Raw genomic sequence first — 25,163 nt, forward strand, 5'->3', positions numbered from 1 at the left:
TAGCTCCCAGTATTTTGTGAGGATTAGTTAATTTTCTTTTCCTAAGGCTTTGCCTTCACCTCTGGTTATGTTAATGATGAGCTGAGTGCAGGTTATGGTAATATTAAAGGTTCATTGGTTTCAAGCAATAAGAACAGACTCTGGGTAGCTTAAGCAAAGAAGAAAAGGAGAAATGTTAGAAGATTCCCAGAGTATTTCATGGGACTGAACAAAGAGCGAAAACTTCGATGAACTAAGACAATTCTGGGGATCTCAGCAGCAGGAGTTGGTGGACTTCTCTAGAGTTGTGAAGTTATTGGAGTCCAGCTTTGAGAACTCTGGTTTCTCCACTTTAAATTTAACATTCTGGGCCTTACCCAGTCAAGATGGCAGAGTGAGATGCTTCAAGACACCTTTCTCCTATGGAAGCTTTAAACAGCCAGGAAGAACTGTCAGAAACATCTTTCTCAAAGCTCCAGAAAACAGGTGAAGTACCAGGGGAGCACCAAATCAAGAAAAAGGCCACTTAAAAGCAGAAGGATCTCACAGTGCCCCAGCTGACCCTTCCTCAATCCTCTCACTGCTTTGGTGTGGAGCCAGTCCAATCCACAGTCCTGGTTCCAGAAGGAGTAGAGTAAATCACATGCACATGCTTGGAACATGTATTTCTGACTCAGTCTATGTGGTGGCAGCCTGAGGGACTGAACTAGGATACTCATTGCAGGCTTGACACCCTAGACCTTGCCCAGCATGTCTAAGACAGGTCATGGAGCTCTCCTTCGGAATACTGTGGAGAGAAGTCAAGTCATGGATGCATGGGGCAAGGGATTGTTGGATGTAGGACATAACAGTGTAGTGCCTGGGATCATGAGGACACTATTTCCTAGGGAGGGGGGCCTTGCTAGCCATGTAAACGGGAATTCCTAGGGCCAAACATGCATAGCCAAGACAAGATACATGTACAGAATGGACCAGGGAAGCCCCTATGCTCTAAACTCAAGTATGCATAAACTCTGAAGGAGAGTGGTTGCACAGGTCAACCTGCAAAGACTGGAAATATTTTTCCTTTTTTTCCTTCTTTTCTTTCTTTTAACACCTGGCATTCAAGGATAATATGGCCATAAGACTAGCTGAATGCAAGAATAAGGAACAGATGCCACAGTGTCTAAATTGCAGTGATAACATATTAAAATATCAGAATGTCCTTGTTTCAACAAAGATTACAAAACATACAATGAAACAGGAAGTGATGACTCAGGCAAAGGAGAAGATTAAGCATTAGGAACCATCCATGAGGAGGACCAGACCTGGAATGTACCAAAGACTTACTTTTTTTAGGCTTAGGCAGGTCTTTATTCACTTGGACACTGTACAAATATTACAATTTCCTTTTGCTGCAAAAAGTATAAAAATAATCTTTATATAGAAATCCGTTTGTTACTGTAAATCTTTCCAAATCTCTGCAAGTGGCTCTAACAGTGTAAGTGAATAAATAGGAAGGAGGGTTATGGGGTAGTGGGAGACTGGGGCAGTCCTCAGGGACTGATCCACCCAACATTCCTAGCTATAGACCTCTGTTCTTTCAGTTCACCCTGCCACCCCCACCTACAGATTCTCAGGGCTTAAGGGCTGAACAGAAGAAGGGTATCCTGGAGGGCCAGGAGGAGTGGAAGGTCTGGCAATGGGCAGCAGCGAAGGAAGCTAAGGGTAGTGCTGGCAGGCACCCAGCTCTACCCAACTCTTCCCTCCTTGGGGTTGGGGTGGGGATTGGTGGGGGACTGGCAGGGGCAGGGAATGAGCTGGACAAAGTGTCCTATGGGTGTGAAGGTGGTTTCTCAGTTCTGTGCCACTGGGTTACAGCTGAGCCTGGGCTCTGGGAAGGCTTGGAAAGGGTACAAGGTGGGGGAAGGCACCAGAAAAGATGAGGCAAACACTTTGACTCCATGATGGAGGGGGCTGAGCCCCTTTTCCCTGATCTCCTAACATAGTACAGATGCTGGGACAGGAGTGGGAGTCATGGCCAGAACTGTGCAGTGAGGGAAGGCTGGGGAAGCCAGGAGTTGGTGGCTCTCAAGTTGTGTAGGGGTGGGGTGGGGGGAGGACCCTAGGCCCCCAAGTCAGACAGTCTGTATCAGCCACACCAGGCATGTCCCTATCAGACAGAGGTTGAGAATAGGCACATCAAAAAGGTCACAGACACTTTCAGTCTTGTCCAGATTGTAGATGTAATCATGGCTCTGGGGGGTGGAGAGAGATGGAGGAGTGGGGCAAATACTGCAGAGAGCACCAGGCTAAGGCCCTGGGCCAAGGCCTTGCCCAGTTGCCACCCAAGCCCCTGCCCACACCAGTCCCCCATCTTCCTGGGTCATCCTCCTTTTGAGGACATCAGCAACTCCAGAGCTCCGAGCTCATGCATCTTTGTGTGGAATTGAAGAGTTCTGACAGCTCTTTGGGGAGTTCCAGAACACCTGTGGGGTACATTTTGATGGCCTCAAAGGAGGTAGAATGATTGAGTCCAGAGGAACTACTGTTGCTGCTGCTGTACAGCAGGGCAGAAGACTGCAGCAGCTGTATGTCCATTGCTGTCAGGCCCAGCATGAGTGAGCTGAGCTCACCACTGTCCTTGCTGTCGGTTACACAGCCTCTACTCACTGTGCTCTCAGCTGCTGGGCTGGCCACCCAGTGGGCCTCAGTGCTGCCAGAGACAGGGGTGGGGGTGGTCAGCTGGGGACTGCTTGGGTGTGAGGCTTCCTGGAGCTGGGCCAGGGCAGGCTTGGGCAGAGGAAGAGGGGTAGATTTAGCAGGTGCGCCCTGGAGCAGATCTTCTTGTGGTGGCATGGGCACAGCCACAGGGGATGAGCTCCAGGCCTCCTTGTTCACCAGCAGCATCTTGATGAGGCCACTCACACTCTTCAGGTGAATCTGATACTTCTGCCCATTGAGGTCCTCTGGGTTGGGCACCTCCAGGCTGGTGCCTGATGGGGCCCAGATGGCCAGGAGTGTGTCTCCAGCAAAGCAACTGCAGATGTCCTCATGAGTGATGTAGGCCAAGCAGCTTTTTTGCACATCTTCTGTGATGTTCTGGATGCTCTGCTGCACCCACACATTGTGTTGGTCCAGTTCTTGCTCCCGCTGCTGTAGTTCCTCAATCGCTACCTTGAGCTCAGTCAGTTTGTCAGCAATCTCCTTAGTATTGCAGCCAGGCCCCACACCTTTCCACTGGATGCTGTTGTTAGATTTTTCTCTCAATCAGCCTGATACCTTCCAGCACATTGGTAATATCACAAATCTGCCACTTCTGGTGAATAGCTAGGGTATCAGCTGCCAGCTTGAGGTAAAGCATGCTGTCCTTTGCTTCCTGCAGAAGTAACATGAACTTGGTGAGAAGTCCAAGGCTCTTCTTGTGCAGGCGTGGAGTGCCCCAGGGCAGCAGTGCCTGTGGCCAGTCCTTTGTTATTGTGCCTGCCTGCAGCCTCCCCTCAGCCAGGCCAGGCCACAGCTGCTGCCCCAGACAGACTTTTAAAAGCTGGTCCTAAATGTACTCAAAGTGTTAAGGGAAAATATGAACAAAGAACTAAAGGAAATTGAGAAAATAAAAGATAAACACAGAGAATATCAATAGAGAGATGGAAATTATGAAAAGGAACCAATTACAGCTAAAGACCAGTTACAGAAATTAAAAATCCCCTAGGGGGATTCAATAGCAGATTGGAGCTGGCTGAAGAAAGAATCAGAGAAGTTGAAGATAAGTCAAGTGAAATCATTCAGTCTGAGGAACAGAAAGAAGAATGAAGAAAAGAATGAAGAAAAGGACCTGTGGGACACCTTCAAGTGTACCAACATACACATTGTGGAAGTCCCAGAAGGAGAAGAAAGAGAGAAAAGATAGAATATTCAAAGAAATAATGGCTGAAATTTTCCTAGATGTAAGGAAATACATGAATGTTCACATCCAAAATACCAATGAACTCCAAACAGATTAAACCCCAATAGACCTGTTCTGCAGCATATTATAATCAGACTGTCAAATGCCAAAGATAAAAGAATTCTGAAGTGTCGAGAGAGAAGCAACATGTCATAATGCAAAGGAGCCTCAAAAAGATTAAGTGCCAGTTTCTCATCAGAAAGCATGGAGATAAGAAGTCAATGGGTGAATATATATCAATAAAATTGCATTAAAAAAAGAAGTCAATGGAATGACATATTTAAAGTTCTGAAATAAAAAAAAATTGCTAACCAAGAATTCTTTATCCAGCAAAACTGTCTTTTAAAAATGAGGGAGATATTAAAACATTCTCAGATAAACAAAAGCTAAAGGAATTTGTCTACTAGACTGGCCCTATAAGAGTTGCTAAAGAACGTGCAGCAGGTTGAAAGGAAAGGACAGTAGAAAATAGAATAAAGCCACATGACTTTGGGAGCAAAGGACGAGCAGACATCAGCCACGTGCCTTCCCAGCTGACAGAGGTATTCAGGACGCCATTGGCCATTCTACAGTGAAGGTGTCCTCTTGTTGATGCCTTAGTTTGGACACTTTTATGGCCTTAGGATTGTAACTTTGTAACATAATAAATCCCCTGTATAAAAGTGAATCTATTTTTGGTATTTTACATAATGGCAGCATTGGAAAACTGGAACAGTGAGGAACTGTCACAGATTAGATGAGACTAAGGAGTCATGACAACTAAATACAATGTAGGATCCTGGGTTGGATCTTGGGATATAAAAAGAACATTAGTGAATAACTGGTGAAATTTAAATAAAGTTTATGGCTTAGATAATAGTATCGTACAAATGTTAATTTCTTAGTTTTGGTAATTGTACTATGATTATATAAAATGTTAACATTAGGGGAAGCAGGATGAAGGGTATATTGGAATTCCCTTGTATGTAAGTCTTCTTTATGCTTAAAATTATTTCAGAATAATATAAAAAATTTAGTCCCTGTAATTAAGCTTGTTTTCTTTCTTTGGAAGCAGCTCTGCACTTTGTTTTTATAAAAGCATTCTTTGCTTTTGAAGTGGTACAAGGCTAACATGAGTACTAACAGGTGGATGACCTGGAAGAAACACAGAAGCCAACACATGTATGCATTTCAGATCTTAGTAATGATGCATCTCTTTCATATTTGGGACCTCACTCTTCTGTCAAGGCAGAGAGTAGGCTTCTCAAGCTGTTGGGTAGCCACTTAGGAAAATAGAAGTTCAATACCTTTGGAAATTTAAATACTTTCTTATTCTGGCATGGAAGAATCAATGAATGCTTGAGTATGAGCCTGAGTTGGTTTGCATTGATGATTTTACACCTAAATAGAATTCTTTTGGGGAATCTCAGAGAAAATGGGAAAAAGAGTTGTCAGAGAATATTTTGACTATTAAATCTGTGAGGGGCTTAGAAATCTGGGAAGGAACAGAGAACAGAATCACCAGGATGAAAACTTTTATAGCTCCTTCTAATCAAGCTTTTTTAAATCAATAGATCAATCACTATTTGAAATCACTAAGTATTTATTGGACTGTTACTATACATGAGGCACATTACATGTACCATCCTTTTTGAGGTAGATATTAAGTGTTCCCATTTAATAAGTGAGGAAACAAAGATTCAGAGGTAATTTGTTCAAAGACACAAACATGGCAGTATTTTAATTGCAAGTATAGGAGCATTCTAAAAATATCATTTTCATCCACTGTTTCAGCTTGCTAAATGCTGCCAGAATGCAATATACTAGAAATGGATTGGCTTTCTCAATGGGGATTTATTATGTTGCAGATTTATAGTTCTAAGGCCATGAAAATGTCCAAATTAAGGCATCAAGAGGCAGATAACTTCTCTGAGGAAAGGCCGATGGCATCCAGGGTTCCTCTGTCACATGGGAAGGCACATGGTGATGCTTGCTGTTCAATGGCTCCCCCCCCCCCCCCGCCTCAGTTTCTGTGTGTCCTTTCTTGTTTCTTCCAGGGCATTTCTCTCCAAGCATCTGGGAGTTCTCTCTTAGCTTATCCAGGGCAAACTCTGGATTTCAACTATTAGCTTCTCTCCTGGTTGTGGTTTCAATGGCTGTCTCCAAAATGTCTCTGGCTGTTTTCTCTCTAAGCATCTCTAAGCTTTCTTGAAACTGTCTCTGCCTTTATCCTGTCATAAAGGACTCCAGTAAAGAGGATTAAGACCCACTTGTGTGGGTGAGGTCACATCTCCATGGAAACAACCTAATTCAAAGTTCCCACCCAACAATAGGTCTGCCCCCACAAGATTGGATTAAAATAACATAGTCTTTTTTGGGGTACATAACAGATCCAAACCAGCATAACCACTAAATTAAAAGGAACACTTGATATCAGGGTCTTCAATATGTATTGGTTGAAGTACACAGATTCAGTAAATGTAAATTTAAAGTGAAATGGGGGAGCTGGAATAATAACCCAGAGTTATCTGGATCTAGAACTAATAATCTTTGTACCCTGTCAGATGAATTTTGTAAGGTTTTGAATGAAGGTCTATGAGAGATTTTTGGAAGACATGAAACTTTCCCTAGAGCTAGATGTATGGGTGAGATTTGAATGGTCAAAGAAGAGTTAGGGATGTAGTCATGTTTGAAGTAGACTAGGTTCTTAATGGCTCCTTGATGATAGGAAGAATTTTTACTCATCTTCAGCTTTTTTTTTGAACATGGATAACTTTTCAAAGAAATTCTTTTGCTTACTACCTTTGAGTCTAACTAATTAATTAAAATTTGTTCTTTGTTGGTGACTTGTTTATAGATTCTAAAGAATTTCTCTCCTCTACTAAGAAATGGTTTGAAATGATGAAGGTATCTGCCCCAGTGCCCCTCTACCTGATGACCCTGGTCTGAGTCCTCCCTTCTAAAATGTTTTGAGTTTAAGAAGAGGGTAAAGATCCTAAAAGGGTCTTTCATTAATAGTTCCTTTTATGGTCTTCAGCTTTGCCAGGACTTTGGTATATTTTCAAAAAGAAGATGCACAGGAAGCAGACAGATCAGAGGCAGGTCCCTGTAGCCTTCTCGCTTTCCATGTCTCTAAGCTCCTCTCATTCATTAGAGAGAACTGCTTAGAACTAAAAGTGACCAAGAAAAGACCAGCGACTACTTAGCACTGAATAACTCATTTTACAATAATAAATTCTAAAAGTTTAAAAATTATTTTACTCATGTAAATTGAGCAATTCATGCACTGGTCAGGGTTCCATGAATTCTAATTGCAATGTTAGATCAGAGCAGATTTACAGAATGCTTGAAGTTGTCTTTTATGCAAGACATTAAATAGATGTTAAAAAGTTTTATTGAATTTTTCTTCCAATTCAATTTCATGGTTTTCCAATTTCTTCTAAATACTATTTGCCATAGGGCAAGAACAGACTGATGTAATCACTTCATTTGTAAGCGTTGGTTAAGCTACTAAAACACCTTTTTCCTAGGCATTGTGTTAGATGCTATAGCTAAAAAGATGAATACGATACTGCATCTACCATCTCATTGTCCAGTGAGAGAAGCTAACAACTAGTTACAATGTAATGTCATAATAATAGAATGGAAATATATATATAAAGATTTTGGGAGCACAGCGAGGGAAATGATCCCCTCTGAGGATAGGAGTGGTTGAGCAAGGTAAAGTGGATTAATGGTAAGAAATAACTCAGAGATTGAGTTATTGGTATATGGACTGGGTCTATTTCTGAACTCTCAATTTGATTCCGTTGATCAATATGTCTATCTTTGTGCCAATACCATGCTGTTGCTTTATAGTAAGTTTCAAAATCCAGAAGTTTAAGTCCTCCCACTTTGTTCTTTTTTTTTAGGATGTTTTTGGCAATTCGAGGCCCCTTTCCCTTCCAAATAAATTTGATAAGTAGCTTTTCCAAGTCTGCAAAGTAGGTTTTTGGAATTTTTATTGGAATTGTGTTGAATCTTTAGGTCAGTTTGGGTAGAACTGACATCTTAACAACATTTAGCCTTCCTATCCATGAACATGAAATATCTTTCCACCTCTTTAGGTCCCCTTTGATTTCGTTTAGTAATGATTTGTAATTTTCTGTGTAGTGTTTTACATCCTTGGTTAAATTTATTCCTAGGTACTTGGTTTTTTTAGTTGCTATTGTGAATGGAATTTTTATTTTGTTTGTCTCTTCAGTTAGGTCATTACTGGTGTATAGGAACATTACTGACTTATGTGCATTAACTTTGTATCCTGCAATTCTGCTGAATTTGTTTATTAGCTCAAGTAGCTTTGTCATTGATTTCTTGAGATTTTCCAAAAATAAGATCATATCATCTGCAAATGATGACAGTTTTACTTCTTCCTTTCCAATTTGGATACCTTTCATTTCTTTGTCTTGGTGAATTGCTCTGGCAAGAACTTCCAGCACAATGTTGAATAATAGTGGTGTGGGTAGGCACCCTTGTCTCATTCCTAATCTTAGTGGGGAGGCTTTTAGTCTCTCACCATTCAATACTGTGCTGGCTGTGGGTTTTTCATATATGTCCTTTATCACATTTAAGGTAGGTTCCTTCAGTTCCTACCTTCTGTAGTGTTTTTATAAAAAAGGGATGCTGAGTTTTGTCAAATGCTTTTTCAGCATCTATCAAGATGATCATTTGACTTTTCCCTTTAGATTTGTTAATGTGTTGTATTACATTGATTTTTTTATGTTGAACCACCCTTGCCTGCCAGGAATGAACCCCACTTTGTTGTGCTTTGAATTTGATTTGTTGAGAATTTTTGCATCTATATCCATTGGAGAGATTGGCCTATAGTTTTCCTTTTTTGTAGTCTTTATCTGTTTTTGCTATTAGAGTGACATTAGTTTCATAAAATGAGTTGTAGTGTTCCTTTTTCTTCACTTTTTTGAAAGAGTTTGAGCAGGAATGGTATCAATTCTTTTTGGAACACTTGGTAAAATTCTCCTGTGAAGCCATCTGGCCCTGGGCTTTTATTTGTAGGTATATTTGATGAGTCATTGGATCTCTTTGCTTGTGATTGATTATGGAGGTCTTCTATTTCTTCTTGGGTCAGTCTATGTTGTTAATGTTTCCAGGAAATTGTCCATTTCCTCTAAATTGCCTTGCTTGTTGGCACACAGTGTTCATAGAATACTCTTGTGATTTTTTTTTTTTTTTTTAATCTCTTTGGGATCCATAGTAATTACTCCGCTCTCATTTCTGATTCTTTTTATTTGGGTCTTCTGTCTTTTTGACTTTGTCACTCTAGCTAAGGGTCTTTCAATCTTGTTTATCTTCTCAAAGCCCCACTTTTGTTTTTATTTATTCTATTTTTTTTGTTGTTGCTGCTGTTGTTCTCCGTCTCATTTATTTATGCTTTAATCTTTGTTAATTCTTTTCTTCTCCTTGCCTTAGGGTTAGTTTGCTGATCATTCTCTAATCTCTTCAGTTGTTCAGTTAGGTCTTTGGCTTTAGCTGTTTCTTGCTTTTTGTTGTATGCACTGAGAGCTATAACTTTACCTCTCAGCATCACCTTCACTGCATCCCATATATTTTGACATGCTGTGTTGTTGTTTTCACTCATCTCTTATTTACCTATTTCTCTTGCAAATTCTTCTTTGACCCACTGGCTGTTTAGGAGTGTTACTGTTTAACCTCCATAGATTTGTGAAAGATCTGGTTCTTTGGTGGTTGCATTCCATTATGGTCAGAGAATGTGCTTTGAATAATTTCAGTCTTTTTAAATTTATTAAGACTAGTTTTGTGCCCTAGCATATGATCTATCCTGGGGAACGTTCCATGAGCACTAGAGAAGAATGCATGTCCTTATGTTTTGGGATGCAACGGTCAATATATGTCTGTTAGGTCTAATTCATTTATCACATTGTTTAGGTTCTCAGTTTCCTCATTGGTCCTCTGTCTAGTTGTTCTATCTATAGAAGAGAGTGGTGTATTGAAGTCTCCCACTATTATCATAGAAATGTCTGTTGCTCCCTTCAGTTTAGCCAGTGTTTGTCTCATGTACTTTGGAGCTCCCTGATTGGGTGTAAAAACATTTATTATTGTTATTTATTCTTGGTGAATTGTCCCTTTTATTAACATATAACATCCTTCCTTTTCTCTTATGACATCTTTGCATTTAAAGTCTATTTTGGCTGATATTAATATGGTTATCCCTGCTTTCTTTTGGTTGTTGCTTGCATAGAATATTTTTTCCATCCTTTCACTTTTAGTCTCTTTGTGTTGTAGTGTCTAAGATGAGTCTCTTGTAAACAGCATATCAATGGGTCATACTTTTAAATCATTCTACTAATCTGTATCTTTTATTTTTTTATTTTTATTTTTTAAGAAATTTTATTTTGAAATAAATTCAAACTTACAGGAACAGTTGCAAAAACAGTACAAACCCCATACATAGAACTCTAGCATACCCCCACCCCCCCTCCCCTGATACCCCGATCCACCACCTTTAACATCCTGTCACACCACCATTTCTTTCTTTCCCGCCCTCCCTCCCTCCCTATCTATCATCCATCATCTATTGCTCTGTCCTTTGAACATATGAGAATAAGCTTCACACATCTTTGAACAAACAATACAATTCACATATACCTTTCCCATGGACAAGAACATTCTTTTATGCTATTCCATTAAGCACAGCTAGGAAGTTCAAGAAATTCAACATTGATACAAAGCTTACATTCTGTATTTCCTTTTTTTTTTCCCTTGTGTCCCATCTGTGTCCCTTTGAGCCTCCTCTCCTCCATCCTCAGATCCCATCCAGGATCATCCTTGGCATTTAATTGCCATCTATTTAGACAGTCTTTTTTTTTTTTTTCAATTGGAAACATATATACAGCCTAAATCTTCCCATTCCACCCACTCCCTAGCATTCCATTAGTGGGATTAATCACATTTAGAATGTTGCAGTGCTATCACCTTCCCACCATCCATTTCTAGAAGGTTGTCCCTTCACACCCAAACAGAAACCCTACACTCATTTCTTAACTCCCCATTGCCTCTTCCCCCACTTCTCGGAACCCCTACTCTACTTTTCATCTCTATGGTCATATTCTCTGATACTTTCTTTGTGTTTACCATGGGACTTAAATTTAACATCTTAAATCTATAACAATCTTGTTTTTCTTTGATACCAACTTAACTTCAATATGACACATAAACTATGTTCCTATCCTCCCTCATTCCCCCACCTTTATGTAGTTCTTGTCAAAAATTACATATTTTACACTGAGTCCAAAACCACTTATTTATCATTACAGTTCATGTATTTTAGATCCTGTAGGAAGTAAATAGTGGAGTTACAAATCAAAAATACAGTAGTATTGGTATTTATATTTACCATATGATGTTTACTGGTAATCTTTATTTCTTCATGTAGTTTCAGTCAATTGTTTAGTGTCCCTTCCTCCTTTCAGCCTGCTCAACTCCCTTTAGCATTTCTTATAGGACTGATGTACTGGTGGTGAAGTCCCTCAGCTTTTGATTATCTGGGAATGTTTTCATCTCCCCCTCATTTCACCCTCCAGGTGTTTGTGATTTCTCCAGGTCTCTGATGGTTATTGACTTCTATTTGTATTCTATTGTCAGAGAATGTGCTTTGAACAAATTCATTTTTTTTTAATTTATTGAGGCTTGTTTTTATGTCCCAGCATATGGTCCATTCTGGAGAAAGATCCGTGATTGCTAGAGAAGAATGTGTGTCCCAGTGACCTGGGATGTAATATTCTATATGTGTCTGTTAAAATTCTCTATATCTCTCTCTCCTTTCTTTGTTTCTCTGTCAGTAGGGCTCCCTTTAGTATCTGAAGTAGGGCAGGTCTTTTATTAGCAAAATGTCTCAGCATTTGTTTGTCTGTGAAAAATTTAAGCTCTCCCTCAAATTTGAAGGAGAGTTTTGCTGGATAAAGTATTCTTGGTTGGAAATTTTTCTTTCTGAGAATTTTAAATATGTCATGCCACTGCCTTCTCTCCTCCATGGTGGCCACTGAGTAGTCACTACTTAGTCTTATGTTGTTTCCTTTGTATGTGGTGAATTGCTTTTCTCTTGCTGCTTTCAAGACTTGCTCCTTCTCTTCAGTATTTGAGAGTCTGATCAGAATATGTCTTGGAGTGGGTTTATTTGGATTTATCCTATTTGGAGTTTGTTGGGCATTTATGCTTTGTGTATTTATGTTGTGTAGAAGGTTTGGGAAGTTTTCCCCACCAATTTCTTTGAATACTCTTTCTAGACCTTTACCCTTCTCTTCCCCTTCTGAGACACCAATGAGTCTTAAATTTGGATGTTTTATTTTATCTGTCATATCCCTGAGATGCATTTTTATTTTTTTTGATTTTTTTCCCCATTCTTTCTTTTGTTTTTTCATTTTCTCTTCTGTGGTTCTCGAGTAGGCTGAGTTGTTGTTCAACTTCCTCTAATCTTGTATTATGAGTATCCAGAGTCTTTAATTTGGCCTACAGTTTCTTTTATTTCCATAAGATCTTGTATTTTTTTATTTACTCTTGCAATTTCTTCTTTATGCTCTTCTAGGGTCTTCTTTATGTCCTTTATATCATCTGTGCCATGCTCTTCTTCATGTCGTTTATATCCTGTGCCATGCTCTTGTTGCCTGTCTGTAGTTCTTTGATTAATTGTGCCAATACTTTGTGTCTTCTGATCTTTTGATTTGGGTGTTTGGGTTTGGGTTCCCCATGTCGTCTGGTTTTATCATATGCCTTAAGATTTTCTGTTGTTTTTGGCCTCTTGGCATTTGCTTTACTTGATCCCTAATTTGTCAGCACTGCAGCTTGGTGGTGTATGCTTTCTCTAACTAACCAGGAGATGGCATCCGTGAGTCACCTATTCCTCTCAAGTCAGTTCTCCCCAACTTTGTCTTTGTGGTGTTTGTGGGTCTGATTCTTGTGGGGTCCAATTGGTGTACCAAGTTTGGGTGTGTTTTTTGTGCTGTCCGCCCTGAATGTGGGCCGTGTGTCTGAGTGGTTAGGGAGGCAGGGCAGCTTTAATAATCAGACCTCCCAGGTGTTCCCGGAGATTTAAGCTGTTGCAGGAGCCTAAGACTTCATTTCAGTCTTGCCAGAGATTGTCTCTGCCACTGACCCACAGATCCTTGGTATTTGCGTAGGGTCCCTGGGATTTCCAAGTGGTTCCCCCTTCCCAGCTATGCTCTTCCAGGACCTCTGCTGAGGGAAGGCTGTGCCATGTCACAAGTGTGTGCCGGCCCACCAGGGAAGCCCTGGGTCACCGGGCCGTGCAGGGGCATTCCCAGCCTGCTTCAAAGATGGTTGAATGGGACACATTAATTTCCCCCTTTTTGCACAGCTTCGCCCTCCCAGCTCTGGGGCAATCAGCCATGGGTGTACTAAAGGCCATTGTTCATGGCTGATATTGTGGCGTGTGTGCAGTGCTGCGGGAAAGACTCCCCATCACACTGGGTTTCTTGGCATGGCTCTGGGCTGTGGGTCCAGCCCCAGGCAGGAGCGTCCTCCACCCACTGGGGAGATGGCTGCAAGGAATGCAGTTTTTTTTTCTCCTTTTGGCTCCCCTCTGTTCCCTTGGTCTCGAGATAATCAGCAGTGGGTGTGGGAAGGGGTATTCTCCATGCCAGACACTGAGGTGTTAGCCCAGCCCTCTCCCGCCTAGAGAACTAGTCCGTCTCCGAATGCCAGCCCACTGTTTCCCCACACTGCAGCGTGGCTGTCAAACTTTCAGCTGGCTTACTCACTTGTTTCAGAATGCAGGCTCCTGGTTTCACCAAATGCACGTTCCCTGTGGATTTAGCAGACCTTGTCTGGCTGGTGCTACGCTGTAAGTGGTGTTCTGGGTCACTTTCTGGTTTTTATCTAGTATTTTTCATGGAGGTGTTTTTTGCCCTGTCTCACCTGGCTGCCTTCTTAGGTTCTCCTCCAATCTGTATCTTTTAATTGGAGAATTTAGTCCATTCACATTCATAGTTATTACTGTAAGGGATTTCTTGAAACAGCCATCTTCCTTTGGTTTTTAGTTGTCAGATCTTTTTTTCTCCTCTCTCTCATTTCTTTTTACCTTTACTAATACTCGATATTTTCTTGCTGAGCTGGTAGAGCTTTAGTATTTCTTGCATGGCATATCTCTTGTTAAAAAATTCTCTCAGCATTTGTTTGTCTGTGAAAATTTAATCTCTTCATCAGTTTTGAAGGAGATCTTTGCTGGATAAAGAATTCTTAGCTAGCAATTTTTCTCTTTCAGAATCTTAAATATGTCATACCACTGCCTTCTTATCTCCAGGGTGCCCACTTAATAGTCTATACTTACTCTTATGTGCTTTCCCTTGCATGTGGTAAATCACCTCTCTCTTGCGTTTTCAGGAATTTCTCCTTCTCTTCAGCATTTGACAATTTGATGACTACATGTCTCGGATTGGGTATATTTGGATTTATTCTATTTGCGGTTCATTGGGTATCTTTGATTTGTATATTTATGTCATTTAGAAGGTTTGGAAACTTTTCCCCAACTATATTTTGAAACTCTCTTCCTAGCCCTTTTCTCCTGAGACACCAATGATTCTTGTATCTGTGTACTTCATGTTGTCCATCATTTCCCTGAGATCCATTTCAAATTTTTCTGTTTTTTTCACCATTTGTTCTTTTCTGTGTTCACATTTAATATCCCTATCCTGTAGTTCACTTATCCTTTCTTTTGCCTCTTCAAATCTGCTGTTTTTTGTCTCTAGTATTTTTTGTCTCTAGTATATTTTTAATTTGATCAACAGTATCCTTTATTTCCTTAAGATGTGCTATTTTTTAAAATTACTCTTTCAGATTCTTCTTTATGCTCTTCTAGAGTCTTCTTTATGTGCTTTATGTCTTTAGCCATCTCACTGAAGTTATTTTGGAGATGTGAGTGTACTTCTTTAATTGAGTCTTCCCAATTTTGTGTCTCTTCTGGCCTTTCAATTTGTTATTTGGCTTGTATATATCTTTTTTGTTTCTTTAGGTGCTTTATTATTTCCTTTTGGCTTTGGAACATTTGCTTATCTTGGTAAGATTATTTTGGGAAATGCAGTTTTTGACCATTTATATATAATTTGGCAGAGCTACAGCTTCCTGGAGTGCACTTTCCCTGTTATATCAGCAGATGGCGCTCTTGATCCACTTCTTACTCCAAAGCTAGCTTTTCCCCAACTTCACCTGTACCCTGGGCAGTGTCCAAACTGGGTGGGAATCCAGTCAGTGTACCAGTTCTCTGTTTGCACTGGGTACTGCCTGACCTGGGCATGCAATTTGGCCCTGTGCAGTTTGACAGGGAATCTACTCAAGGGCATCCTCCAGCTCAAATGTGCCCCACTCCCTGCCTGCTGTGCACATAAGAGCCTCTGGAGTGTGGGAGGGGCTCCTGACACTTCTGTGAGCTGTCCTCTCCTATCCGCACTTCTTGCCCATGCACTCCCCAGACTTCCATGGGGGGGAAGTAAATGTGGTCAATTCTCATCCGCTGCCTTCCAGGTTCCCTTACAGGAGATTCCAGCCGTGTGGCTGTAGAGGATTATTTTCCCAGCTAATTGTTAAGGTAGGTGCATGGGGAATGGAATACTTCTTCTCACTCCCTTGTCTGGCAGCTGTCTCTCCATTGCTGGCCCCAGGAGGTGGTCCTAGGTAAACAAACTCACCCTGTTCCTCAGGGCACAAACTCATCCATGTCTATAGCCACTCATACCCTGAAACTGCAGTCCCAGGTGTCCTCCGGCCCGTCTGTAGTTTCCTTCACAGAGGAGAAGCCTGCTCCATCTCACCCACTCCACCATCTTCCTGAAGGTTGATGTTGGGCACTTTTGCAGAGACAGTGTCCTACATGAAGGAATAATCTGCAAGGACTCTCCTTCCTTTCTGTAATTTTGATACATTGGGAAGATGTTTTAATGGATGGACCTAACCAATGCTGGCTTGCTCACCTCTATTTTCTATTTCCTTCGAGTCAATCTGTGTGAGTCATGTTTTTTAGTGTGAAATCAGAGGATAAAGACATATCCTACCTGAGCTTGCTTCAAAATATTCCTTATGAGTATGCTTTAATGATAAGATCAAAAAACAGCATGAAAAGTAATCTACTTCTAAGTATAGGTGGTGGCAAATTATTGTTAATAAACTAGATGCCTTTCTTTGGTGTTGGCACTTCATCATATATCTGCTCTGGGCTCTCCATGGTGCACATGTAGGTAGTATTACACTAAATTAAATTCATCAAACATTTATTGAGGGCCTATTGTGCAACAAGCATATAGTCTGTGGGACACAAAATGGATCTGGAGAACTGACTATAGGAAGAAAGAATGTTGGTTTCATTCAATCTTTCTTTTATCCCAAAGTCAAGGGATTTTAACAATTCTACACTCAAAACAACAGAGAAAAATATAGATTTCTGACTATTACATGTAGCTGGTTGAAAAAAATTATTATCTTAACAGCTGGCACTAAAATTTCTCTTGAGAGAATTGTCTGTACAGGGAAGAAAACTTGGTAAGCTGCTTGAACAAAAATAAGACATTAAAGTAATGATTTAGTAGGAAGCAATACAACAAAAGGCATAAAAAACTCATCATTAGAAATAAAGAGAGGATTATGGGGATGCAGGAGCCAAGAAAGGAGGCGTATTGTGATAGAGCCCGACGATGGTTCAGAATGGGGATGTCTAATATTCAGTTTTAAATTTTTTGTAGTGGTGAAGTAAACTGCCTTTTTTTCCCTCCCACAAACTTTCAGTAAATTTGGCTACACAGTTAAAGCGTCTATGCACGCGCGCGCGCATGTGTGTGTGTGTGTGTGTGTGTGTGTGTGTGTGTGAGTGGGAGGGAGAAGGAGAGGGAGGGAGGGGAGATGGAGAGGGAGAGGGAGAGGGAGAAGGAATGAGAATGTCATGGAAAGGGACTGTCTTCTAGGTCTGAATTGACAATCAGGGTGGAAAAGGGGCAGGGCCATTGGGTGAGTCAATGTCTAAACTGAATGAATTCTACAGAACTGTGCTAGAGGTGACCAGAAGAATGCAGTGTTCCCCTTCTCAAACTTTAAACTAATATCTTTGGGAAGATGTACATTGTGAGTCAGCCTTATCTGGAGTCCTAGTGTCCCCCACCATATTTTGATTTATTACCTTCACAGCACTTGATTCTGCCTGAGATATTATTTTATTTGTCCCCTTATTGTTCTTTTTCTATATCTTCTTTCCTTCCTGTGCCAGTTTGAGTGTATTATGTCCCCCAGAAAAAGCCATATGCTTTGATGCAATCTTCTGGGAAGACATATTAGTGGGGATTAAGTTGGAACGTTTGGATTAGGCTGTTTCCATGGAAACATGCCCCACCCAACTGTGGGTGATAACTCTGATTGGATAATTTCCATGGAGGTGTGGCCCTGCCCATTTAGCATGGGCCTTGATTAGTTTACTGGAGCACTATACAAGCTCAGACAGAAGGAGTGGGCTTGCTGCAGCCAAGAGGGACCCTTTGAAGAAAGTACAGAAGCTGAGAGAGTAGCTGCAGATGAGACACATTTTGGAGATGGCCTTTGGAAGCAGACTCTTTCTCCGGAGAAGCTGAGAGAGGACAAACACCCCAAGAGCAACTGAGAGTGACATTTTTGAGGAACTGCAGCCTAGAGAGGAGTGTCCTGGGAGGAAGCCATTTTGAACCCAGAACTTTGGAACAGATGCCCGCCACGTGCCTTTCCAGCTAACAGAGGTTTTCTGGACACCATTGGCCATCCTCCAGTGAAGGTACCCGATTGCTGATGTGTTACCTTGGACACTTTATAACCTTAAGACTGTAACTGTGTAACCAAATAAACCCCCTTTATAAAAGCCAATCCATCTCTGGTGTTTTACATTCCGGCAGCATTAGCAAACTAAAACACTTCCCATCCTCTCCTGCACTACCGTTTGCCCTACCCCTTTAATATAAGCAACCCGAGTTCAGGCTCTCGTCTGTCTTATTTACTACTGTACCCCAGGGCCTAGCACAATAACAGGCATAGTAATAGGCATTCAGTATATATTTGTTAAAAGAAGGGATCTTTGTACTATCTGAATGGCATAAATCTCATACTGATGTTGTTTGAAATCTTATTCTACTTGCAGTCTATACCACACAGTTCTGCCTTAATTAGACTGTTTCTTTTTTATTGTGTTTGTCAGTGAATATTCAGTGATTTTAAAAGTCGTTTGGCAACAAAAAATGAGATACTGATACTTTCCTCTTCATTAATCAGAAAATGCTTTTTCTATTCCTCTCCCCCTCTTAGCCCCTCACTATTTCTATATGAATAGCTATGAATTTTTGTTCCCACCAAATGAGTTGGAGAGTTGGCAGTGGTGATAGGTGTGTCATCCTGAAAAAAAATATGTGTTAGTAGGTGGGGTGGGGACGGAGGGTGGATTTGGGTTACCAGGTCATGAGAGTGCTATCCATGCTTATTTTGTATTCCTCCTTTGTTGCATATTGATTGAAAGGATTCTTAGTAGCTGGAGACAGTCAAGGACCCTCAATATCTTCGATCATATCCACAGAGGAATGGAATAGTTCACCATTCTGTCATTTTGACCTGGGAGCAGAGGCTCAGAGGGAGAGATACAGAATGATATTTGAGAATTCTCATGGATACTTTCCTCCTGTTGGAGACTCATATTTTTGTATGAGGGTTAATCCTCCAGTTTTTGCCATTAGGATGCTATTCATTAAACCTACACTTTTACTGACTCTGCTCAACATTATTTGCTATTTCAGATCTCCCTTGGGGATAAGGTTCTCAGATAAAATCCAGTTAAATTTGAATTTCAGATACACAACTCATAATCTTTGAGTATAATTATGTCCCATGCAATATTTGGGACATACTTATACTAAAATTATTTGTTGTTTATCTAAAATTCAGATTAACTGGGTGTCTGGTGTTTTTATTTATTTTTCTCCAATTTGGGGAGAAAAGTAACTTGGGACTGAGATGCTGAAAAGCCCATTTTAGGACATCTGTAGGATACACACTAATATGGACCTGTCTCATTGCTGGGAAGAGAGCAAGAAACCACTGCTGTGTATCAATCTGGCAAGGCTTGAACTTCTCCAGCATTTTTCTTTTCAAAACACATGCCAAAGTAATTTCCTAGATTAGGGTAATGAATTCCAGATCTTTTAATACCATGTACTGTAATTAGCTGGATAATAATCTTTAATTATTCAGGGAAAGTGAGCCTGTGTGCAAATTATTTGAGTTGTAAACTGTAATCTTTCAGTGGAAGAACTTTTGGCCCTTTTTAATCAGCTGTAGCATTCAGAATCCTCCGATGAGTATTTGGCCCTCTCTGCTGGGCCATCAGCATCCTGCCTACTCTATCTACCTAGACTCTCACTTTCTTTGCAGATACCTGGCAGGTGATGCTGGATCTGCCACGTCAGTAGATAGCACACAGCCAAGACCAGGCAGACAGAAAGCCACGTGAGTTCTATGAAGCAGAAGACCAGATACGCACTTCTATAATAATTAGGGATATATGTGCTGTTCCAGTTTTCTAATGCTGCCATCTTGCAAAATACCAGAAATGGATTGGTTTCTATAAAGGGGGTTTATTTGGTTTCAGAGTTACAGTCTTAAGGCCATAAAGGGAAGGCATCAACAATAGGGTACCTTCACTGGAGAAAGGCAGTTGGCATCTGGAAAACCTCTGTTAGCTGGGAAGGCACATGGCTGGCATCTGCTTGCTACCAACTTGTGTTTCAAAATGGTGTTCTCCAAAATATCAGCTTTCAACGGTCGTCTTCATAATGTCTTTCTCTGCTGCAGGTTTTCCAAAATGTCACTCTTAGTTGCTCTGAGCTCCTTCTGTCTGTGAACTCTTTAAATGGTTCCAGTGATTTATTTCAGACCCACACTGAATAGGTGGAGTAACACCTCCATGGAAATTATCCAATCAGAGGTCTTGCCCACAGTTGATTGAGTCACATCTCCATGGAAACACTCAATCAATAGGTTCACAATACACGCAAGCCAGCACAGGTGCCCACAGATTTGTGGTCTGAATACTGGGAAGCAGTTGGGTGGAAAGTGGAGGATGCTGGTTATGAAGGGCCCTTTGGCACAAATCACCTCCCACAGATAACTTTAACGGGATAAGCTTTCTACACACAGAACCTGCATCCAAGTACAGTGATTGTCACAAATGGGAAGTTAGAAAAATTTTATTCTTAGAGAACAATAACATTTTTTTTTTCTATTCTAGTCTTATCCCATTTTCTCTCTATTTCCAGCCCCATCCTTATCTATTCCTTCTCTAAGAAATACTTTGAAATTAAGAAATATATAAGATGCCCTATATTAAACAGCCTGTACCCATTCAAATTCTCTGTGCTTTATTCTGCTATAATTTCAAGCTTTATTCTGCTGCATTATGCTGAATCTGGGCAGCACAATACCCTCAATAATAGTGCCCTTCTGACTTTCAGCCAGAGAGTTGGTCTATTGTAACAGTAACTGCCATATTTATGCCGAAGAGTTGAAGCTGAAACCCATTGTTTATGCAGACAGAGGAATTCACAGAACAGTTAATGTGGGGAAGCGATTGTTCGCAATTTGGTAGAAAACAGCCTTGCTGACTTGTGTGCATTGCAAGATAATTTAGCTCTGAACTAGAAGGAATAATAATGAGTCCTTTCTTGAGGACCCTTATGAGTAAAACCAGAGCCATAGCAACTGACTATATGAGTTTAGAAAAAGCCATTGGGAACAGTTTTTAACCTCTGAGAAGCTGTTATTTAAGCCTTGTAAATGTGCTGTTTTCCATTGTTTCCCTTTGCTGTACAGATGCACAGAGCCCATCGTTCCCTTTACCTAAAGGTTTAGGGTTTGGGAAGAAGTCTGTCAGATACTCAGCTTACTCCCTTCCTACTTTTATAGCTAATGCACTTCAGGGTCTAGGGACATGACTTTGAGCTAATCCATAATAAAGAACTAAAGTTACTATCTAGTGGCTGAATAAAGAATTTCTAATAGAACAAGTTTTATTCCATTGATAAATACATGGTTTGTAATGGGTTATAACCAGAGAGTTTATGCATAAATTTTGTCTCTAATTATCTTTGGACCTTGGGCAAATCCTTTTCTTGATGGAGATGGGAATGGGGGTCATTTTCTTTATCTGTTTGTATATTTGGGGTATTCTTCGGCTGAGCCTATGCATAGATGGGCTGGGTGTCCTTGAAGCTCAAGCCCATCTTCCTCTGGACCTACTGTCATAATTTATGAGGACCTTCCCCCACTTCTCAGGCAGGAGAGGAAGGAAGGACTTTTCTGTAAAGGTATGAAAAGTTTAAGGTATTGAAGGGGCTTATAATTTGAATTGCTCTTGAGTCCCTACAACAAGAAAAGTTAGAGTCAAAGCTGAAGAAACACGTGGCATTCTGGCATCCAGCTCAGTTTCAATGAATGAGAATTAGTTTCTCAAGCCTGAGTTGAACCTGTAACATGGTGACCCAGTTGTGTCCTGCTCATCTCCTGCTGGCACCACCTGACATTAGTAAATCTTCCATCTCTCAATCTAATGGTTTGAACAAAAATATAACTGTTTGGGAGAGAAGGGTGGTTTACATCTTTATTAAATTGAATTATTGGTAGGAAAGTTCTTAATGCATAAAAATGAATTGTTTAAAAATCATGTGGTTGTGAAGGGGCCATTTGAAGCCCAATTGTATGGTTCCTGCCAGCTTCTCTCTTCTTACATAACTGCCATCCAGACCCTGTTCCACCATCCTTTGTCTATCTTTATAGAACATCTTAGGAAAACTGAAATAGAAGTAAGCAAGAGAGGTAGAACATGGGCTCTTTTGAATGTTAATGTTTGGAAAACTGACTGAAGCAAGCTTTGTAATAACTGAGTTCCTTTTTGAAACCACATGTCATTCAACAAGTGTGCAGTTAACTATTTTATTGGTAATTAGTAGAACAGAGGCAGTACTCATTCAGAAATAAAAACCAGAAAACAGACGTCTAGAACATTTCAGGGCACAGTACATGGCCAGGTCCCACGATGTTGATTACTATTGCTTCCCACTGTTCGGACTGGAGGGAGGAGACTAAGACCTCTAAAGTGCATTATCACCCATCCCTCCAGGACCTAGACAATTTCTATGTTCAACATACCCTCTGTTCATGGAGTGAATCCTGGAAAATACATTCCATCTCTTCTCTGGCCCTTTGATGAATATGGTCTTTTTATCTGAACATTGAGTGAGTGATTGTAGTGACCTGGTTTGTTGTAATATCATATGCATTAGTATATTGTGTATTGTTACAATGTATTAAGATATGGTGACAGCTTTATTTGAACATGGGACATTTTATGGAATCTCTGCTGTGTAATTTGAGAATATTACTGTGCTGCGTACGAACTTGCCTCAAGTACTGCAGTTACAAACAAAACAAAACAAAAAAACACCAACTTTCACTAAAATGAAATAACTTCAAATTAAAACGATGCAGTTCTGAACCTTGCTTTCTTTTACTTCCAAATGTACGCCTGTAATAATAGCTCAGAAGCACCAAAAATGTAAAGCACAGGGAAAACGATTTTTAGTGAATGCCAGCTATTTTGGTAGATATGGTTCAAACCAATCCTTCTAACCTCATTTGGTCAGATTGAAAAGGCCCTCCTGTCTATTATTGTATCTTAGCTGTTTGTTGGTGTATATGGATAAAATACACAGACTATGGTTATCTTGACATAATTTCAGGAGCTCCTGACACGTTGGTAAGGGCGGTAATGATTTGGAATAAAATCCCTCAATGGCTGGATAATTAGGGAGACTTGTTTTGTAGTATTCCTTCTTGAAATTTTTTTGGACCAGTTTCAGAAGTGTGATTTGAGCTGGCTTATTAGTTGTAGGATTCAGGTTGTAGTTTTAAACTGTTCATTGGTGTCCTCTAGGTATGGATAAACAGCATCTTCACCTTTCTGCAAAGAGATTGTTCCTGCAAAGGGGCTCAATTAGTGGTGGTGATTTCTGTTTCTTTCTTTTTCCCTCCTCCCCTACCCCCAGCCTGGGTCAGTCTATATGGCATCAGTAAGAGTGGGGAATTTTGGAGAAATAAAAAGCAAGAAAATTTTCAGTGTAGTAGGCAAATATCACACAAAAAATGCAAATGAACTTTTGGTTTCATGTTCTGAAGTCTAGGAATGGTTGCAATTTGTCCTGGAATATGCTTCTTACCACTAGTGGCTTCTGTTCCTCCATCCATTCTGCCTCAGCTGTCCATTCTGCCCCAGGGGGCATGAAGGAGGGAGGTCTCTGGGCTTTTGTTTATTTGAGATATTCCTATGTGTTCACTTTCTCATTCCTCTTGCCCTCTACCTTCTGGTTTTTGAAGTTGAAGGTATTATGGACTGTCTTTTGGCTCCTGGATGAATCTGGGTAAAACTGGGGAACTTGTAATATCAGGTAAGTTCTGCCAAGATAGAGGAGGAAGGATTCTCCAGGGCACCCTGCTTTGGGTAGAGAGGGCATCCTAGGCAGACAGCCTGTGTCTAGACATGCAAATGAAGGATAAGAGTGAGGTTATGTTGGGTTGTTGGGGCTTGGGGTGGACAGGTGTATTGAAATGTTGGGAAAAAAATGGGATTTACATCCTTATATAGTGAAACTAGGAAGTGGAAATCATTATATTGGGCTACTACTGTTCCTGCCCCAGACAGATCCACTATCATTTCGGCTAGAGCAACTAGCAGAATTCCAAACTTGCAACTCAATACTGAGTTATTCAATTGTTCTTTATATATTCATTCATTCACTTATCTATTCCATCATTCACTCGAGAAGCATTTATTAAACACCTACATGCCAAGGCTTGAGCTGGGCACTCTTGATATGGAGAAAAAAGTCATAGTTCCCCCTTTCAAGGACCTCACGTTGTAATAGGAGAGAAAGAAGAGACAGAAGGTTGGTGATTATAGCAGTGTGGTATTGTACTATAGGTAAGCACAATGCTGTATGGAGGCACAGAAGAAAGCACCCACACAGGCTAGGAAATGAGGCCTTAGCTAAGTCTTAGCAGATGAGGGAGAAATGACCTAGTAAAGAAGGAGAAGGGCCTTTTGGGCAGTGGGACAGTTTCCTGGGGTAAGGTTAGAGATCTTTTTCCAAAACATCCTTATTTCTCCATCTTCAGACTGACCGGAGGAGGCCTGATATCACCTGGGGTTGAGTTTCTTGCATGTTCACTGTACTTGCATAACAATTTGGGGTGATTGTTTAATTCTGAAGAAAATACGTAGGAGTTACTGCTCATTTGATTTCAGGGAAGACTAAGTTGTGTATGCTGTATGGATAGAGACCCTCTTTGGGGTTTCTATCTTTTTTTGTTGTTGTTTAAGGAACTCAACAACAAGCTTTATAATGAAATCATCCTGATTAAAAGTAATGTCTACTAGCTGATAAAAGCTTGGATAGTCTTTGGGATTTCCCTCTAAGATTTCTATTCAAATCAAGAGACCTAGGCCAGAAGATGAATGTTTCCAATGGTTTTTGAAAGGGAATTGTTAAAGAAATGTTCTAATAAAATGGAGTCAAATTCACCAGCCTGGGTTATTCTTTGAAGAGAAGTCCCAGCTTTGATCCTTTCAGGCTGATCTAATGGTGATTCATAACATACAATGTCTTATCATTTGTCTTGCTCCCCCAGTATACTATTCTTCCTTTTGCTCAGCCGCAAGGTTTTATTTTCATTTCTGGCTTTCTCAGAATGTTGAGATGGCTGGAGGTATTACTTAACACCACAAACAACAGATATTCTTTCTGACCATCTGAGAACTTGCCAAAGGTAAAAGGGGGCTCCCCCCCCACCTCAGTATCACACTAAGGCATCTAGTATTTTTTGCTCTTTTCTGATGTGGGGAAAAAAAAAAAGATCCGAAGTTTAAGCACTGCTACCTCCTATCAAGCCCAGGATCCCAGCTATGAGAGAGCTATACTCTTCCTAAATCTGAGGCTTGAGTTCTGGTGGAGTTTGGTGGTTATATTAGTTTTCTGGGGCTGCTATAACAAAGTACCACAAATTAGGTGGCTAAGAAAAACAGAAATCTATTTTCTTACAGTTCTGGAGGCTAGAAGTCTGAAATCAAAAGTGTCGGCAGGGCCATACTCTCTGAATCTGTAGGGGAGATTCCTTCCTTTCCTTTTTCTAGTTTCTGGTGGTTTGCCAG

At 40.6% G+C, this 25,163-nt stretch overlaps 1 protein-coding gene across 1 annotated transcript in view; it reads right to left on the reverse strand.

Moving 5' to 3' along the window:
- The window catches only part of LOC119537293 (transcription factor E2F4-like), a 156,346-nt gene extending 140,614 nt beyond the window's left edge, over nt 1-15,732 (reverse strand). Inside the window, 5 exon segments of the mRNA XM_037839795.1 lie at nt 2,121-2,218; nt 2,221-2,273; nt 2,372-3,219; nt 3,221-3,511; nt 15,721-15,732. Of these exon segments, the coding sequence (XP_037695723.1) occupies nt 2,121-2,218; nt 2,221-2,273; nt 2,372-3,219; nt 3,221-3,511; nt 15,721-15,732 (1,302 nt within the window).
- Between the last annotated feature and the right edge of the window lie 9,431 nt (nt 15,733-25,163).

Source organism: Choloepus didactylus, chromosome 6, assembly GCF_015220235.1.
Source record: "Choloepus didactylus isolate mChoDid1 chromosome 6, mChoDid1.pri, whole genome shotgun sequence".
NCBI classification, from domain to species: Eukaryota; Metazoa; Chordata; class Mammalia; order Pilosa; family Megalonychidae; genus Choloepus; species Choloepus didactylus.